The sequence below is a fragment of the Nelumbo nucifera genome, chromosome 1 (genome assembly GCF_055504915.1).
Source record: "Nelumbo nucifera cultivar China Antique chromosome 1, China Antique-T2T, whole genome shotgun sequence".
Classification (NCBI taxonomy): domain Eukaryota; kingdom Viridiplantae; phylum Streptophyta; class Magnoliopsida; order Proteales; family Nelumbonaceae; genus Nelumbo; species Nelumbo nucifera.
In genome coordinates, this window is record NC_142649.1 from 101,456,815 (window position 1) to 101,476,560 (window position 19,746).

Consider the following 19,746-nt stretch of genomic DNA (forward strand, 5'->3'; position numbering starts at 1 on the left):
TCCCGTGAGTATGTAGTTACGGCACCGCTTTGAAATCGTGGGATTGGTATCCATGTAAGATGTCGTCGGTCCCACTTGCGTTGGGTTTGAATAGATGGTTGGGGTCACGTGACAGGCGTATGCCTCAGGAAGGATTTGGTGTTCGGTGTCTTGGTTTCACGGGAATCCAGCCTCCCCCTTCCCTCTCTGAGTCTCACGAGCCCCGCCTTCTCTGTTACGCCGCTGCAGTTTCTCGCTCCCGCGTGATTTTTAACCAATCCAACCATCATCACTTGGGGGTTGGGCCTTTCACTCGATCTTTGCTCTAGGCTCAGTACATTTGTTTAGTGCAGATTTCATTTGCATTGGTATTAGGTCTGTTCATGGTCCGGGCTTAGGTTTGGCTTTTGTCAAAATTTTAATAAACCCAATTCGAAATTTAAACTCATACAATGTAAAGTCAGGTTCAAAGCCCAATCCGTGAACATATCTAATTAGTATAAATGCATGTGAATGCAAATAATAGTTTGAGTGTAAATTCTACTTTAACTTTTGTTTCACTTAATTTTTTTTTTTTTTTTTTTGAAATCTATGATGCCACATAAAACATGAATTTTGATGAAAACCTATTTGATTGATTACTACTTTTATGATGCGGATTGTTTGATTACAATATTTTTTGGTATCATGTATTTCCCGGCATCATAGCCAACCCTCCCCCTTTTTTTGCTTCATGTGGCTGATTTGATCCCAGATCTCAGAGATCCTACCAATTGATGTTTTATTTAGTTTTGTCTTATTTGTTTGTAATATATAAAATAGTATAAATAAAGTAAAATGTTGTGGTTCTGCTTTATATATACCAAATGGGTGGGGGGAGTTATTTGTTTTGGAGTGGCATAAATAGGAAGATACGGTCCCCATTTTATATGAGAGAAAATTGAGTTGGAAAGAAGGTGGTGTAAATTTTGTATTAGTTTTTGAGATACAAAATATGTATCATTGGTTGCAATGCAAATAAATTTGTATTGATGTAAAACTACGATAGTGTAAATGATTTGAGTGTAAATTCTAACCTATTTTTGTTTCAAATTTTAGACATAAAATCCAAAACAAAATTAAACAAGAATTTACATTTTTTACATTTGCACCCTCATGCATTTGTACTGGTGCAAATAAAATTGCACTGCAACCAAACACAGAAAAAAAGTACAACTTTTGTTTGTAGCAATTAGGAATGCAAACCATGATCTACAAACAAATGGATGCAAAATTGAAACAAATAGAGCCCAAAACTTATATGTAAATAGTATTTTGTTTACTTAACCAAAGTAATCTTTTTTTTTTCCTTCAAATTTATGATCACATCTTAAAGGAGTTGGATCTTGAGAATTAACTACAAACCCTAGAGGGATGAGAAAGGGTGTAGAATAAGTATTCATATATGGGTGTTTCCCTCGTATCTAGCTTGGTTCAATCACAAATACGTTCAAAACACTGCCACACTATGCAAGGCCCCTATAGGAATTATATCGGGTCAGGCCATGATTCAGAGGGTAGTCAACACTTAAATTAACCCCGCTAAACCAGTTTAAAAAGAAAATAAAACATAAAAAAGGCACAGATACAAGCTGATACCTCAATATTTAGAACTTTGCTCCTATGTAATATAGAAAACAACTTGGATTAGGCCAATTTAAAATTGACAAAGAGTATAAAATTCAAGTTGGTTTGTTTCAACCATACGTTGTAAGTCGGTCATAAAATGTCAACCCGATTTAAAACTGGATTGGGTTAGGGTCAGGGCCTTGAGAAGCATAGACCAGCCAAATTGGGGTCTGATGACCATAACACATTGTTGGCTACGTTCAATCTAGAACTTTATATCATTGATATTATGATTGGAGGATGACTAGATGAACGTGGCCAACAATGTATTGTGGTCAGTAAATCAACCAAATCCAGCTTGACTAATCTAATTGTGTTTGTATGTGTTGGTTGAATCTAACATGGACTTTGTGTATACAATATATGGTTGAACCAGCAGGTCAGTTTGATTGGCCCATCACTCAGCTAGAATTTTACATCTGTTGCACCATCAAATTATTTGTGTAGGAAAACCAATAATCCAGTGACAGTGACCCAATCTGCAAAACTATTGAATCATTTGACCTGGTTAAAAGGTCATGAGTGAGATATTAATTGTTTTTTCTTCTGTTTTTTTTTTTTTTTTTTTGCATTTTTATCACTACTAAAAATAATTCTTATTTCACATTTATTTTTATTTAACATAATATATATATATATATAATTTTAAAAACATATATAGTTCTTTTCCTACAAAATTTCAGTTTTTTTTATAATTTTTTTTTTATTTTTATTGATTTTATATTTTTAATTAATTTTAATATGATCAATCGATCGATCCGATATCAAAACCAGTGGACCACTTAAAGCGATTCCATTTACAGATCGATTTTTAAAATACTATGTGGCCCGTGTTACGCCCCCTGTATCTAAATTTTTTTCCTTAATTTTGGCCAAATGAACTATATTATATTTGTCTATTCTTGAAATTAAATACACAAGTACTTACAAACTAGGTTTGAGGTAAGTGCACTCTATCTTGTCACTTTTCATGTAATCAATGGATAGTGGACCTTCTACTTGTAGATGAGCCACAAATTCACTTACTCCCATTAGTTTATATCTGCCACTGCCAACCTTTTTTTATATCAAATTTCCGTCAAAAGCTGTCAAAAGATTTGAAATTTTGTTGGTGAGAGCACTTGACCAAACAAAGTCGTTTGTGACAAAAGCTCTGCACCTACACTTGCCCAAACATAGTCCTTCGTCCAAAGGCTCTGGACCTTGGATGAAATGGATGGTGGGTGGTGAAAAGGACCTAAAAAGATAGATCACATGGGAGAGCATGATACAATGTAAGTGCAGTACTAGGATGAAATCAGCATGCTTTGTGTCATAGTTGCCACTAGGTTATGGATCATTTTCAACCCTGAGGCCTCGTTCATTTTTTGGTAAGTTATTTATCGGGAAAATACAATACCTATGTTCTTTTATGTCCTAGATAAATAAGATAATGACTATTTTAGTCATAAAAATCTATTATTAAAAGGGGTATTTTTGTCTCATTCAAGTATTATCAACTTTCCCCCTAAGTGGGAAAGTTATGTATCCACTTGGACATGGGTATTACTTAATCACTTACTCAAGAAAATAAACTTTCTTTGGTCCCACATAAATCTGAAAAATGAACATGGGATTCTTGATCAATGGAAACCAAAATCCCATTGACCAACTTCCCCCCCCCCCCCCCTCCCTCTCTAAATCCAAAAGAAAAACGCCCCTAAGAAGTAAGAATAACCACTTTGGGATTTGATGCACGCACTGCTGTGTATTGTAGTGTCTAACAAATCACTATTGAATATGCCCATATTCCATGTTCTATACATATGGGGATTAGTTACATAACCTGCAATCGATCAAGGTTCAAAGTATTGATACACCCTATTATGTTGGAAGGGGTATATGCGTACTTTCACTTAATGTAAGGCTTTTTTAGTTATTTTTTATAAAAATAGGTTAAGAAGTAGACCTTAGGCCTGCCTATCCCTTGAAAAAGCCAGCAGGCTTGTATTTTGTATATCATTCACCCATTGATACAATATGATATCAAATACATTGTGTTGAAATTTTAAACCTTGCTTCTGATATATAGAAGTGTGAAAGCAAATCTAGGCTCCCTAATAAAACAATCATGCCCAGCCGGCCCATGCATATATGTGTTGCAATTAAGGAGGCCCCACCTTAATACCTAGCCCCAACAACAAATAGATCAGACAGGTGAAAGCACTAAGAATGGATTCAAATCGAGTCAAGTTGAATATTTAGCTATTCAAGCTCAAATCGGTAGAAATAACTCAAAAGCTTACATGTTTGAGCTCGACTTGGTTTGAGGTCAATAGTGAGCCAAGATTTATATAAAAAATAAAAAATATATATATACATGTAAAATATCATATTTATATATAATAAATTTGTACATATAAAAGATAAAATATATTATTTATAATATAAGCTTGATTAGATTCATGAAGCATGAGCCAAATTTCATTAGGCTTGATCTTGACTTAATTAGCAAACAAACCTATATATTAAACTCGAACTCAACTAAAACCTCAATTTAAACTGAGCCGAATTAAGATTTCACAAACCCAACTCGAATAGCTTGTGAAAAACTCAGCTCATATCCACTCCTAGAGAGCATGAGTGGAGCTAGAACTGAGCAAGAAGAACATTGTATTAGGGTTGGTGGCATATATGGGGTTCTGTGTGTGTGCGTGTGTAGAGGTGAGAGCTCCAGCATAAATGCCCTTATTTATACAAATTAAATGCTCTTAACAACACTACTCTATTTAAGAGAGAGCCCAAAGTTTGCCATGTGGCAAGAGTATTTAAGCTGAAATTTGCTCCATGAATGAAGATTACCCAAATGATAAGATGACTACCAAACCATCTTTTCCAGCTTAAATCATCTTTGGCAAATAAAATATTTGGTTTGTTTAGACTTCTTTGCTAAAACTAGCCATCTTTTCTTTATGATATAGGTCGTCTGCTAGCTAGGTCATCTACAGAAAAAGATAATTAAAAAAAAAAATCTAATTAATAGAAGAATAGACCTGTAAAGTGGGTCCGGCCACCCACGGGCTGGGCCATGCCAGACCCGACCCAAACCCCCATGCTATGCCAGGCTTTTGGGTTTTGAGGCCCATGGTTCAACACGACACAATACAAAAAAGTGGGCTGTGCTGGCACAGTCCGATACCGCCTGCATATATTAATATATTATTTTTATATATTTAATAATTATATATATATATATATATATCATATACACATGCATATAAATTTTTATTTTCAATTTTACTATATTATTTTTTTTTCCAATTTTATTGTAATTTTATTTTATTTTATTTTATTATTTCATATATAAACAATTATGTGCATTGAAATTCATATGGAATGGAATTTTAAGATTTTTTTTTCAAATTCTTGTTTATTTTATTAATTTATTTTTTGTCAAATTTTCTAAAAAACTAATTGTGTTGCCCATAACCTAGCACAACACGGGCATGCCTGGGCTTGTGCCACGGGCCATGCTGAACTTCCCTTTTGACCTAGCACATCATCGGAATACATGACGGGAATGTGCTGTGGGACATTATGGGGCGGAAATGTATTCTCCCCTTTTAAAGGATTTCAGGCAAGGCAGACACAACCCACCTAGGCCCGTATGCTGGCTCAGCACAACCTGCTATAGTGTGGGCGGGCGGGCTGCAAACCTCTATAGAAGAATCGTCCACAAGGAAAAATGGTCGGGGCAGCAAGGGATCCTCAATTCACAGCCACCCGTTCAGTATAATTTTTTCTTGCCGGCACAGCCCATATTATACATCTATAGAAGAATCGTCCACGAGGCAAAATGATAGGGGCCACAAGGGATCCTCATTCACACCACCCCTTCAGTATAAATTTATCTTGCCAGCACAGCCCACATTACACGTCTATAGAAGAATCCCCCACAAAGCAAAATGGTTGGGGCCACAAGGGATCCTCAATTCACAGTCACCCGTTCAGTATAAAATTTTCTGGTGGGAAAATTTCAATTATATATAGATTGACACACCTTCTCTTCCTAAGTATTCAAGATAATATTATTATGTAACTAGAGGTGTCAATGGAACAGTTTTGGATTGGACTCCATCCAAACCAAAATCAATTTGGATGAATTAGATCAGTCCAGATTTAATTAATGGTTCAAAATATTTATAGGATTGGATTGGACCTGATCCATCTGTAATAAATTTAGATTGGATTGGATTGAACCAATATATAGTCTATTAATAAAAGATAAGAATATAGGTATCAATGAATTAGAACCAAACCAAATTAAAATAAATTGAACAATCTAGACATTAAATTGAACCGGACTAAAATGATCTAAAATATTCATTGAATTGGACTGGACCTGGTCTGGATCGGATTAGACCAAGTCGAATCCAACTGGCACTCCCACATGTAACTCAAGGAATTGAATTATGGGCTACAGAGGTAAAGAAGAACTGAGGATGAAGACATGGCGAATCCTGTCCTTTATCCTATTGATCCGATTTAGGAAACCTTATTCTTGCATAATTGTAATCTAGTTCTTTCTGCCGAGGTCTATATAATCCATGTCGATTTCATCACTACCCAATCGTTTGTAGTATCCCCTTTGTTTTTAGTTGTTTATTATATTCTGGAACTGTCTACATTATATTATGGGTCTCTTTCCTCTCGCCAATAGAAATGACAACAAATAAATAAATACTACAACTATCCCTTTCTTTGGATCAGATATTCAGATGGTTCCTTTTTTTTTTTTAGGATTCTTTGGTATATTTTGTATATATATAATATATTTTAAGTTTTAAGGCATACAGCTTATATAGGTTTTTAGGGTGGGATAAGGTATTTACGTCTCCCCCATTGAGTAAATTTTCCAGTTAAAATAAATAAGTAATACCTCTTGCTTCCCAAAGGAAAATATAGTGAATCCATCCATGTATGCCATATTGGTCCCATGTTTTTCAAAATCCAAATTATTCACGTATTTTTCATTTAAAATTTGGGACATTTTACATCAATATATGTGCTATATGTGTATGTTAATGGGCGATTTTTTTTTTTTTTTTACCATGGCCAAGGTAGGCCTTGTTGAACATAGCTACAAACTAGCTAAGTTTTTCTTCTTTCTTTTTTCATACAATTAATAGGGCTTGTTTGTCTATGAGTGTTGAAGGGTGTTTTTGTCAATGTCCAGATCAGCTGGCCACGAGTTCAATAATGGCAAATTAGATATGCTTGGTAGAGTTTAGGGGATAGGTTTATACATTGTTAAAAAAGAATAGATGTAGACTTGGAGGTTGGAAAGCATTCTTGTGAGAGAGGAGATAGATGGCACAACAGGGAACATAGGACATGGTAACGGATTTGGATTAGCTGAATGCTTTGGCCGTGTAGTAGGCCGTAGTACCAATAATAATGCCCCACCCAGTGGAAAAAGAGTAAGGTTTAGCTGAATGTTTTGGCTGTTTAGTGGGCTGTGGAACCCATGATAAGGTTTTACGCAGTAATAAAATACATGGGGCCCATGAATTTATTACTAACGTGGAACCTCATCATTGGTTCCACAGCCTGCTGAACAACCATAGTGTTCAGCTAATCCGAAATACATGAGACCTACACTGAGGTTGAATGGTAGTTATGGCCCCATGTATTTTATGACTGGTGTTGAGTATTATTATTGGTTCCACATGCTGCTGAACAGTTATTGAGTTCAGCTAATCATATCTCTATGGTAACACCTCTATCCCCTCGCTCCTGCATAAAAAAAAAAAAAAAAAAAAAAATTCACTTCTGCCGGGGAAGTAAATATTTGATTTTTGAATGTTGGATGAAGTGGCATTAACATGCACTGTGAAAAGGTGGGATTACTTATTTTTTAGATTCTTAGGAGTGATCCTCATGGTTCTAACAAATATGATGCACAATTGGCCAGGAAGAGGCATTCCTGCAGAAAAAAAAAAAAAAAAAAAAACCCTTCTCTTAATACCTATGAAGAAACAAAAGGCCATTATTACTTGGTGTAAATAATGGAAAATGGTTCGATTGTAATATTGAAAATACATGATGTCCGAAAAACTTATAATCAATCAACCAGTATCATAAATATTTTAACCAATCAAGTGATATTTATCAAAATTCATGTTTTAATTGATCAAAACTCTTGTCATATCATGTCTTTTTGATATCATAGATTTTATGAATGGAAAAATCTTGGGTTTTAAGTGTGAGAATGCCGGTACCATAAGAACATATCCAATCTCTAGACCCCAGATGTATAGTTGCTGGGGCCAATTCCTACGCTACTTTCCTTCTTCCATAACCTCATCAATTTGGGCAGATTATTAATGGTGAATGAATAACCACATCAACCCATTCTAATTAGTTATATACATAAGGGAATTCTTTCTTACAATTTTGGATGCACTATACATGTAAAATCCGTTGGCCAATGTCAAAAAAAACAAAGCAGAGATAAGAGTACTGCTTTTCAGTTTTCACACGTACATGTGAGATTGTTTAAATTTGAGGCTTTTGAGTGAGGTGGGCTAGCTTTCTTTTCTTTTCTTTTTTTTTTCAAAATTTCTTTTTGATCTGTTAAAAGTGACTTAACGAGGGGGAAGAAATGGACAAGGCTGCAACCACTGGCAGCCCCACAGCCGCTGTTGCCTCTCTCTTTTCCTACCCCTTTTCCACTATCTGTCAATGGCTGTCCTGATTTGCTTGCAATCTAATATCCGTCCAACGACAGCCATGCAGCCACTCGTACATGAATCCATCCACGTATGGCCCCATACGTTACATCCCTGAAAGCATTTATTCATGTCCACATGTAAAACTTGGCCACGAGAATAATGAAATGCTAGTTCAACCTTCCTCTCTTCAACTTAATCGCTTAGGCTCAGTTTAGAAAGAATACAAATACAAATTTGTATTGTATAAGTACATAAAAAATAGTATAAAATATAAGATATTTTACTCTACATATTTGTATTTATATTCCTTCCAAATTCAGCCTTAAATACCATTCTACTCTTTTCATTTGGGTCTGGTGGGGTTTGAGAGAGAGGGTCTAATCCATAAGATAAAATCAATTATTAATTAATTAGAATAATTGGGTCTAATCAATAAGTGGTGGAGTCAGTTTTTTTTTTTTCTTAAGAAGGGTCAAAAGTTAATAAATATGGACGAGGACCAAAATAAAAGTATGATATAAATGAGGATTGTGGGGATCCATGGCTCCCCTCCACCACCCTAATTTTATTATTTTCGGACTCGATTATATTTGACATCTATAATTATCAATTGGGAGTTGTTATTTTACACCAACCTCACAGCCCTATCTATCTCACCGTGTATTTAGGAAAATCTTCTTATATATAAATAACAACATAAAGCATGAAAGATGTTTCTGACGGGCAGTTGGGAGGCATTGTAAGGTTGGTGTGAAGAGCACTCTATGAGGAATAGATTTGGACTCTATAATTATTTATCATAATCAGTGTTTTCAAAACCAAACAGGATTAGAAGGCTGGATCAAAAAAATCAAGAACCGGATTATTTCACCTTAAATCTGCTTTTTGTCCGAAAATTATTGATTTGGTCAATGAATTGTTGATTTGAGTGGTCAAACCGTCAATTCAAACAATGGTTTTTGACCATTTTTTTCTTTTTAATTCTTTTCAGAACAGGACATCCGTTTGATCTGAATAATCGGACCGTTTGACATGAGAACCAGATCCAAAACAGTTCCTTGTCTGCTCTGATTTTAAAAACCTTAATTATAATAATCAAGGTTTATATGTTGATAAAACAAGTGTTTTTATATCAAATATAATAACTTAGGACTTTGTTGTTATAATATAACCTCAATGAAAATAACAATAAAATAGTGAAGAGTTTATATGTTGATAAAACAAGTGTTTTTATATCAAATATACTATTTATAAAATTTACCCTTTTAAATTTAAAAGAAAATAAGGAGAGTTTAGTGTTAATCAGTTCAAAACATGAAGCAGCAGCGGTCCCAACAACCCAATGACATCTACATGTGAAGTTATAAATATAATTGTTTTGATGATTTATTTTAATTAATTAATTAATTAGTTAATATCTTATGTGTTCCTTGTTCCATAGTTGCATAGAAGAGGTGCATGCATGCATTTATGTATTTATGTTTATGGTCCATCACATACCCATATCGCCCCTCATCAAACACCTACCCATACTTCCACCTAATCTGCTTTTGTTTTGTTGTCATTCTGGTTCTGGATCTCGCCAGTCTACCAGTTCAGGATCAGATCTCTCTCTCTCTCATAGTCTATATATATATAGACTTGTTTTTCCTGGTAAACTCTCTCTTCTCCATGTTTATTTATTCTATCAAATCCAAGTAATATATCCATCTCAAGACAAATTTATTTTTTCCATTCCTGATCGAGTCCCCCTCTTTGATGAAGATCACAAGCAGAAAACTGCTCTTTGTCTCTCAACTCCATGCATGAAACCAATGAATTGGGTCTCTTTGCTTCTCCAAGGGGAAATTGAACAGATCAGCAAACAACCACCCACCACCCATCTCTTGGCCTTTGTTTCCCTGTCATCACTTGGTCCTCCTCCCTCTCCCGATAGCGGTGGCAGACATGATGTCTTCAGATAATATTCCGGCAAAGCAAGCGACAGACGACGAGAGCCAGAACGGAGGGCGCAAGACCGCATCATTAAGGCCACCCGAGCAGCCGTTGAAATGCCCACGATGCGATTCGTCTAATACCAAATTTTGCTACTACAACAATTACAGTCTCACACAGCCAAGGCACTTCTGTAAGACATGTAGAAGGTACTGGACCAAAGGAGGCGCCTTGCGCAACGTTCCGATAGGGGGTGGTTGCCGGAAAAATAAGAGGGGGAAATCGAGTTCAAGACTCTCTGGCGACCCGAAGGACTCCGGTGCACCGTCGTCCGATATAGGTGGGCTGAAGTTCTTTCATGGGCTCTCTCCATCCACGGAGTTTCAGCTCTGTGGTGGTCTCCCTTTCTCTAGACTCCATTCTTCAACAGCAGGTAGTGTTTTTAATAATCAGTTTCTATCATATGGAGATCATATGCCATCTACCATTGCTGCAACTGCAACGGCTACCAATTCTTCTTGTTTCGATATCGACGGGGCGGCTGCAACCTCAGGGCCTTTAATGGGGTTTAATTACCATATTCCTTCACTCGGTAGACAAGGAGAGAGTGGAAGTTTTAAGCTCAGTGGGGGCATTCAGGAGATGGGTTCCATGAATGTTCACAGTAGCCTGGCATCTTCGATCGAGTCTTTGAGTTATATCAATCAAGATTTGCACTGGAGGTTGCAGCAGCAGAGGTTAGCCATGCTTTTTGGTGGAGAGAATCAGAAAGACAGTGATGTTGTTTCTTCTCCTCCTGCAACTCTACTCGAAAATCAGGTACAGAAACCACAACCCATTTCGTTTCAGAACCTGGGTATCTCCAAATCGGAGGTTTCGGGCGTTACCACTCCAACAAAGAACGATGTCAGTGGCACTGGTATCACAGCAACCGAATGGTTCTTTGACAACTCTTACACCCCAACCACCACCGCCAACAGTAACAATAATACTGGCAACTGGAATGGAATTCATGCGTGGACAGATTTGCATCAATACAGTGCTTTGCCTTAGCTAGTAAAGGAGACAAGAGTCGATATGTTCAGATCGAAAACAAAACAAAAAGAGATCACACAACCAGAAAATAGATAGAATTAGAAAACCCCATCTTTGTTAATATTCTTTTCTTCTTTCTCTTCTCTTCTTTGTTCTTATTTTTGTCTTCTGTTCTGGGAGTTTTTTCCTTATGATCTGGTGCTTCGATCTTTGTTCTTCATTTAGTCCTCTTTTGCTCGGAGCTTATTGCCTTATTCCGCTGCAGCTCATCAAGATCTGGGGAAGCAAAAATTAGTGGTTCATAGTAATAGTATTATTATTTTATGATATTTTGGAGGAAAGAGTACTGATTGTAGTTACTTGTTCATCATCTTCTTATTTCTTCTAATTCGTTTCTTTCTTTGATTTCTGTTCCTATAAAGGCACAGGATCAGCGTTGTTTATGAATTTATGGCGGCAAATTAGCAATAAAAACTGATATTTTATTCATCATTAAACAAAAACTAAAGTATACGCTTCTGAGACGATTTCTCTATAATCTATAACATTTCTCTATGTCCCTAACTATTATGTATATACAAGTGTGATGTCGATTTGTGTGGTTTGATATATATGATGGTGAAGGTGGTTTTCATGATATATATATATATATCATTCTTTTACCTCCAACTCCTAGTTCTTTGTGGTTATGGGTTTGATTTTCTCTCTTGTTCTCAGTCTCTTCTCCGGGATCTGTGATGGATTAAGACTGTTATTTAATAGACGTAATGCCAAATGTTTGATTCCTTTCATGTTCAATAATCAATCTTCTGGCGCTCGGCCTGTTGTGATGGACTGCTGCTATACCGAGTAAAACACAACAGCTAGGTTTCCCTAGCTCTGGCAAGAAAAACCTCTCTCTCTCTTCTGCCTAAGGGCTTTCGTAATTATTGGTTGCATATCGGAGTGGATTTGGTAGCGTCTGAAAAAACTAAAACGTCATAGTTTGAAAAGTGCATTAGTGAATGGGGTATCTTAGGGTTCTTTAATTTACTTGTAGGGCCTTACTTGCTGTCACAGAGAGAGATATCTAGAGAGAGAGAGAGGAAGAGAGAGACGTTTTTTCTTTCAGCTTTGTCATTCTTTGCTTTCTCCATTTCTAGAAATAGGTGTAATTCTACTGAAGATGAGAAGAAGATTGATATATATCCATCTCCTGGTATTCGGAAGAAACTGTGGTTGGCATTGTTCTTGTACTCTTTGCTGTGTTGATGATGAAGAGATATGATGCAACTCTGAAGTTTCCACAGGAATTCTGTATTGAGGATGATACGACTTCCCCAGGATTTCTAAGTCCCATCTCAATGATGTTTCGTGGGAACTGGGTCAAGTAATGATCTTTTCTAAATCCATTTCAAATTATAACCATATACCCTATGGATTTCACGTTTTAATACCAAAAATGGATCTCATTGATCTCTTGTATCCAGCAGGAATTCTTCTTTGAGTAATGGGCCCCATTTACTCTTTATTTCAGCAGCATAAAAGAAGAAAAGATCTGGGTTGGTCATATTCCTTCTTTTCTGCTTTTCTTCCTCTTGTTATTGTCTTTTATAAGTTTGGCTGCAAATACTGTTCTTATTTAATACTGATTTACTATCATGACAGGATTTCTCCTATTACACACAGAATTCCACTGTCTACTCTCTTCCTCTCTCTCCCCTACTGGTCAGTCCGTCTCAGTCCCACTTCAGCTTACACTGTTTCATTACAACTATTTCCAGTACAAATTTCACAGCCAGTACAAAGACCCACCTTATCGGGACGCCTCTACTACCTACATCACTGTTCAAGCCTTATAATTCTTACAGAGTGCAAATTATTTTTTGAACAAAAAAACAGAACCCAACAGAGTGGAATTACGGCTTCACCCTGCTCTTTGTTTCTTTCTTTCTACCATTCTCTCCACTGCAATATTCCATTGCTTCCGTAGACTCAGAGAGAGAGAGAGAGAGAGAGGTTGATAAAGCTAAACCACGCCACCTTCTTCTGTACATTTCTTTTCCCGACAGTCTTTGCTTTAGTCCTTAGCTCCTTATATTGCTTTTTTAACTAAGCAAGAACTAAGAAGGTTTCGAAAAATAATAAAACTCAACTTTTTTCGTGTTTTGTACTGATTTCCAGAGGTGGGTTTTGAATTATTCTGTTGAAAACAAAAATAAAAGAAAGAAAAAGGAAGATAGTGAAATCTAGCTGGCCGAAGAACATGAGCTCATGATTTACGTGAGATGGAGAAAAACTTTAGTTGGGGCAGTGTCAATGAGCCACTGCGAGATGCTCATGACAAAGCGGTTTTGGCTTTGACAGTTGTGTGTGAGCCACTGAGGCCCTGAGCCTTCAATTTCTTCCATACTCGTGAGATAGGCCTCCTCTTCATCATTACTGTTAGCCAATGGGCCCGAAAAGCTGCTTTGCAAATGATGCTAATATCAGATGGTTAAAATTCATCTAATTCTGGGTGGGACCCATATGGGACAGCTGGCAAGTTTTTGAGATGGCCCTGGTGGGCGGTGGCCCCTGGTCAGATGTTTGGTCCTTGCCTTGGTCCCCTTTGTCATTCATTTGGCCGTTTGAGCATTTAATTTGCGGATGCTGTTCGAAATTCGAATTCAAATCCTCCCAATCCTGTGGGGGCCAGATGATGGCCCAAGATGGGGTGGGGGGGGGGGGGGCCCAGAAGGTTCTTTGAAACGGATGGTCACGATTCGTCAGCCCATTCCTCCACCTGGCAAACCTCATGGAATTGAAACACTGGATCAGTGGCTACTTGTCTAATGTGTGAAGAGATTAGACCGTTATAAGTGAGGAAAATAATGAAAACGAGAGTAATGGTTGGAAGAAAAGAAACTCCACCAAAACGAGAAAAACGAGTCTCTTTTCGTCACCCATTTTAGCTCATTCCCCAGAATAAAACAGGAAGCAACGCAGCCCCCCGACCACTCTCTCACCATTATTCAAATAGGAATCAAACCTTCCCCCAAAATAAGTTTCCTTGGCCTATCATTGATTAAGCCTCGACCCGACCCATTAACCCATTATAAAATGTCATTCTCTTTTTTTTATTATTTTTGTCTTTTTCCCTGGGCGTTACATTCTCTTCCGATCATTATTTCATTAATCCATTTTATTTAAATCATATCCATTATTAAATCATTTTTACTACTAATCATGTTCTTTTTAGTCTACCACTAGTTTAGCCTTTTCAACTGGTACTTTTAATTGGTGTTGTTGATGGTCTTTTATGCCAATTCGGATTAGTTGAACACTTTAGTTGTTCAGCGAGCTGTAGAACCAATGAGGTTTCATGTCAATAATAAATCCATAAGCCCCACTGTAAAAGACATGGGCCCATGTATTTAAAAACTGACGTGGAACCTTATCACTGGTTCCGCATGCACAGCTAAAGCATTCAGCTAAATTTTGTTCCTTTTATGTATGTGGTTAAACCATCTTAGTTTACATATTATCACCTATTAGGGATATTTTTAGGTTCCTATGCATGATTTTATTCCTGATCTTATCCTTTTTAGTTTTTTTGTTCATCCATCTCAACATTTGTATTTCTGCCACACTCATTTTTATGGACATGTTTTTTAACTACCCAACACTCTACTCCATACAACATAGCTAATCTTATAAGTGTTTTAGAGAACGTTCCTTTTAGTCCAAATGGTATTTGTTTATCACATAAAAGTTCAAATGCATCCTTCCATTTTGCCCATCCTACTCTAATACTTTAAGTGATATCTTCCTCAATCTCTCCTTTATTATGAATTATTAAACAAAGATACCGAAAAATGATCACATTGAATTATCTCTTGACCGCCAATGCTAAGTGTATCCTGCTTTACCTCTTAGTCGTATTCTTTTCCAATGCATACAATTAGCAAATAGAAGATCTAGATATTGATAGAAATTCAAGGAAACACATTTCAGCAGATAGAATGCATGCCCCATTGTGATATGTGATATTTAAAGAAAAAAAGGTGAATACAAAATACAAAAATCAAGACTTTAATTCCATTTTGCCAGTTAAGGAACCAACTAAATACATAATACCATGGAACACCCAGAAGAAGATAAATGCCTACTTAGTTTTGTTTACACCTCGAAGATGCAGAATAACAACATGTCAACATCTCTCACTCAAAAGATTCAAGTTAGGGACTGCATATTATATTTCTACTTTGGGGAAGTATTGCCATATTGGTACCAAATATTAGAATTTATACACAAAGGGGGTGTTTGGGACAGTGATGTTGCATTCCTAATTAGAGTCCATGCAAGTGTCATATAGGTGTTCCAATTTCATGGTACCAAAATGGGTAAACAGATTTGAGATCAAACATTTGTTATTTTGTTATGTTAATGGAGATGTTGGGTGGGTGGGGGAGATTTTCACTTTGGTTGTCACACTCATGTGTTTAAAGTTAAACCTACCATGAAAGACTATGAATATATATATATATGTACCAAAACATCTTATCTTTCTGATTTCAAATGCTATAATTCAGATACAAATGTTGATACTTAAAAATCTACAGTGCTTAAACACCTACAAAGTAATCCAGAACCACCTTGCTTGCTAAGGCTGTGTTTGTTTGGAGTTTAAATCTCATCAATGTAAAACTTCACCGATAGAGTTTTACGTCAAACCGTTTGAAAAAAGGTAAACAATTAAAAGGTGAGCATTGAAAAATGTGTCTATTGATGTAAGTTTTATATCAATTTACGATGTAAACTAAATTGCCATCCAAACACCTATAAAACTGAACCGCTGATAATGTTTTACACTGCATCCAAATGCCGATAAAACCAAACTGATGGTGACAAAACCAAACCAACGATAACATTTTATATTGCAAACAAACACAACCTAAAAATAGTGAAAGAAAAGGGAAGAAAAGTTTGTATTTATGAGCAGAAAAATTCGGAGATCTTTTACTCAACGAGTCACTCAACAATCTGGAGGTTTTGAGTATGTACAAGGAGGAAGATATAGAAGTGGAATCGGACTGTCAAATTCTAGTGCAAGCTCTAAAGACGGGAAACTTAGACTTGGTCTCGGATGCAAACTTTCTATGCTTGGATATTAACTTACTGACTGAAGACCTAACAATTTCTTTTAATCATATAAATAGATCTTGTAGTATTGCTGCTCACATGCTAGCCAAGAAAGGTCTAGAAGAGTCTGGGTTGTTTGTCCAAGATCCACCTGGGTGGTTACAAAATCTGAGCAACTAAGACTTAATTAGACCTTAACTATATATTTTTTTTTTTTTGTATTTTGTGGTTATTTTTTTTTTAATGAATGAACTCATCTTGCTAGTTTTACCAAAAAAAAAAAAACGAGTCATTCAATAAATCCTCAAACTACTGACTATTGATCTTTTATTCAACCATTGCAGTATGAAAATATTCAAGTAGCAAGACTTATTAGAAGAATCTATTATGATATAAGAGATTAATTTACTATAAAAATTTAAGGGTTTTTATAGTTTAATCCACTCGAAGGGTGGAGTTGAGATTTCTAGGGATGAATTGAATCCTAGCCGTAGATAGATGTCAAATTCAAAGACAGGATGCGGGTTATAGGAGGCTACTATGTAAGGGCTGCAATTTTAGCTTTTGGGGTATATTGCAGTTCACTTTTTCCAAAAATGGGGTTTTTAAGGATAAACCATAAACTTCCCAAAATTTAAAAAGAATATAAGCCGTTCAATATGAAATATGTCATGTCCACTTATTCCTTGAACCATTCAATAATGAAATAAATTGACCCTTTCACCTTTTATAGGTTTTCGTGTTGACTGCCCAAGTGCAAATTAATGGACATATGATTTGAAACATTAATTAAATAATCAAATAAGGGACAAGCTATCAATCACTTTTTTCTTTTTCAATTTAAAACCTAAAACGTTTCTTCAGTTCAGTTTCACTGACAGATAGAAACCGCCATCTATGAATGGCCAGCTGACCATGTACTGATAATACAAAGTATTTTCAATGTGAGATCATTACAGGTAATTAACTTGCCAACATACAAATAAGGAGAGAGAGTCAAATAGAGAGAAAGAGAGGAAGCGCAAGAAAGTCTGCCGTTGCTTTCATTTTCTTTCCTTTTAATAATAACAATCTTTGATTCTTTTACCTGATTTCTGTTCATTCTGTTTTGAGAGGAGTTTTTGTTATTGTCTTTTTTTTATGATTTGGTTATGTAGAATTAAAATTTCATTTTCATTCCTGCTGGAATGATATTTCTCATTCTCCATTTGAGAGAATGATCATTCCTTATTCTTCTTTTGGAATTGAAATCATTCCTATTGATTTCAGTTTTTATTTCTATTCCTATTTGAATTAAATAAACTATGGGAATAAAGCATTCTGACTCCGATTCCGTTGTAGGTGAAGTTTAAGTCTTGGCAGCTTTGAACAAGTGCCCTTGAGTTCCACTGTTGACTCCTTCCGTTTGCTAGGCACCTTCCATTGTGAATGTCTTCCATGGCCCATATGCAAAAATGCACACCCAGATAAGACCAAAATCACCAATGGTGAAGCGTCTGTTTTAGAGATAGGATTAGCCGAGTAAGCTATGAAATCAATAATAACTCTCCACACCCATCATAAAATACATGGACCCCGCAACCATTTAATCTCACTGTGGATCTTATATATTTTATCACTGCCATGGGCCATCATCTTTAGTTCTACCTACACAACACAGCTAAAGTGTTTAGCTAATCTAAATTTGTCTATTTGCATCGACCAAGCAAGTATAACTTAAATTAACTTTGGAATTTGATATAGACTCAACCAACCTAGGACTGGCTCTTAGCTGATTTGTTTCAGCATTAATGTGTAATCAAATCCTGCAACCAGCACTAAAATTATTAATGGAGCATGGCACCGAATACCTAAGAAAAATGTCAATATACCAAGATCTCCATCCTTGGCATCATCAAATTCAATCAATGCAACACACCCAGACGAGATCATTTTGCTCAGTGGACAGAACAGAACCTACAAAATAAAAAGTTGAATCCAATGCTCAAGGAAGGCATAAAACCATGGTTTTCAAAACTGGACCGGACTGAACGGCCGGACCGGTTCCATTTTTCCCCAAAACCGCTGAACCGGCCGGTTAATCATTCGAACGGTTTTGACCATTTTCCAATTTTTTAAAATTTTTTTAATTCTTTTATTTTTTTGTCTGAACGGACCAGCCGTTTGGATTGAATGATTGGACCATTCGAACCAGTAACCGGTCCCCTGACCAGTTCGTTTTTAAAAACCATGCATAAAACAAACACCCTATCAAGGTCTCTACCGCGCAACAGCCATGTATTGTATTTGCACACTCGTGCGCTTCCCAAGAAAGCTTCGAATGCTCTTGCTTGGTTTTACACAGAAAAGGCCGATATATGTGATTTTACACTCTTACACCATGTTTGGTTTTATAGAAAATAAGAGAAAAACAGAAAGTTGAGCTTGTAAATTTTGTTAGGCTGCATTTGGAAAGTATGCATTAGAGTGTAAATGCAAATATGTAGAGTATATTTCGGTTTATACAAATGCAAAGTTGGTTTAATTTTGCATTGATAAATTTATTTTCTTGTCAAATGATTTTTAGTTGTAATGAATGCAAATATGAATCTGCAAATGTTTACATCTTTTTTTTCATGTAAAATTACCTCTCATTTTGGGTGTAAACATGTCTTGAAAATTATGTTTTCTGTCATTGTCAATGCACAAATGCTTTCTTGCCAAACACTGGAAAAACTGAACCAGAGTGCATATATGCACTGAACTGGCATTTGCACTCTTCCCGAACATAGCCTTACGGACTTTTCACATCTATCTGTTTCTCTTTTCTATCAAGACAAACACAGCATTAGTTCCAAATTCATGCCCATCCTACATAGAGTTCGGATTGGTTCATTGAGAGATATTCCCAATGCACGGTTGGGATGTGTTGTGGTGCTCATGTGGGGCACGTTCTATGGGAAGCCAATGTAGATTCTCCTGCATGGGTGTAAATATGTTAATGCTAACTTGATGATGGAAGAATGGGAAGCCACTCTTCTAAGGAAGAGCATTGACAATATAAGGGATTTATACCTTTATGTTCTAGTTGAAAGCATCTTCATAAAGTCTTAATTTTTGTGTATGTATGTATGTATGTATGTATGTATGTATGTATGTATGTATGTATGTATGTATTCACATATGTATGCATAAGCTAACCTAAGACAAAACATGAATGCCCCAATTTAACCAAGACTATCCCATCAGCGAGCTTCCAAACATGTCCTAAAAAACATTTATGAATTATGGCCGGATTGGCAAATGATAGCGTTGGGCAAACAAATTGAATCAT

The 19,746-nt window shown here is 36.1% G+C and overlaps 1 protein-coding gene across 1 annotated transcript; it reads left to right on the forward strand.

The window, feature by feature from the left end:
* The first annotated feature begins 9,868 nt into the window (after window positions 1-9,868).
* Window positions 9,869-11,687, forward strand: LOC104611962 (dof zinc finger protein DOF5.7-like). The gene is made up of 2 exons (XM_088896490.1): window positions 9,869-10,013; window positions 10,125-11,687. Exon 2 carries the CDS (start codon window positions 10,308-10,310, stop codon window positions 11,346-11,348), a length of 1,041 nt encoding a protein of 346 aa, XP_088752616.1. The 5' UTR covers window positions 9,869-10,013; window positions 10,125-10,307; the 3' UTR covers window positions 11,349-11,687.
* The last annotated feature ends 8,059 nt before the right edge of the window (window positions 11,688-19,746 follow it).

Excerpts from the sequence above, each read along its gene's own strand:
- LOC104611962 (XM_088896490.1), top strand. The coding sequence starts at position 10,308 with ATGATGTCTTCAGATAATATTCCGGCAAAGCAAGCGACAGACGACGAG.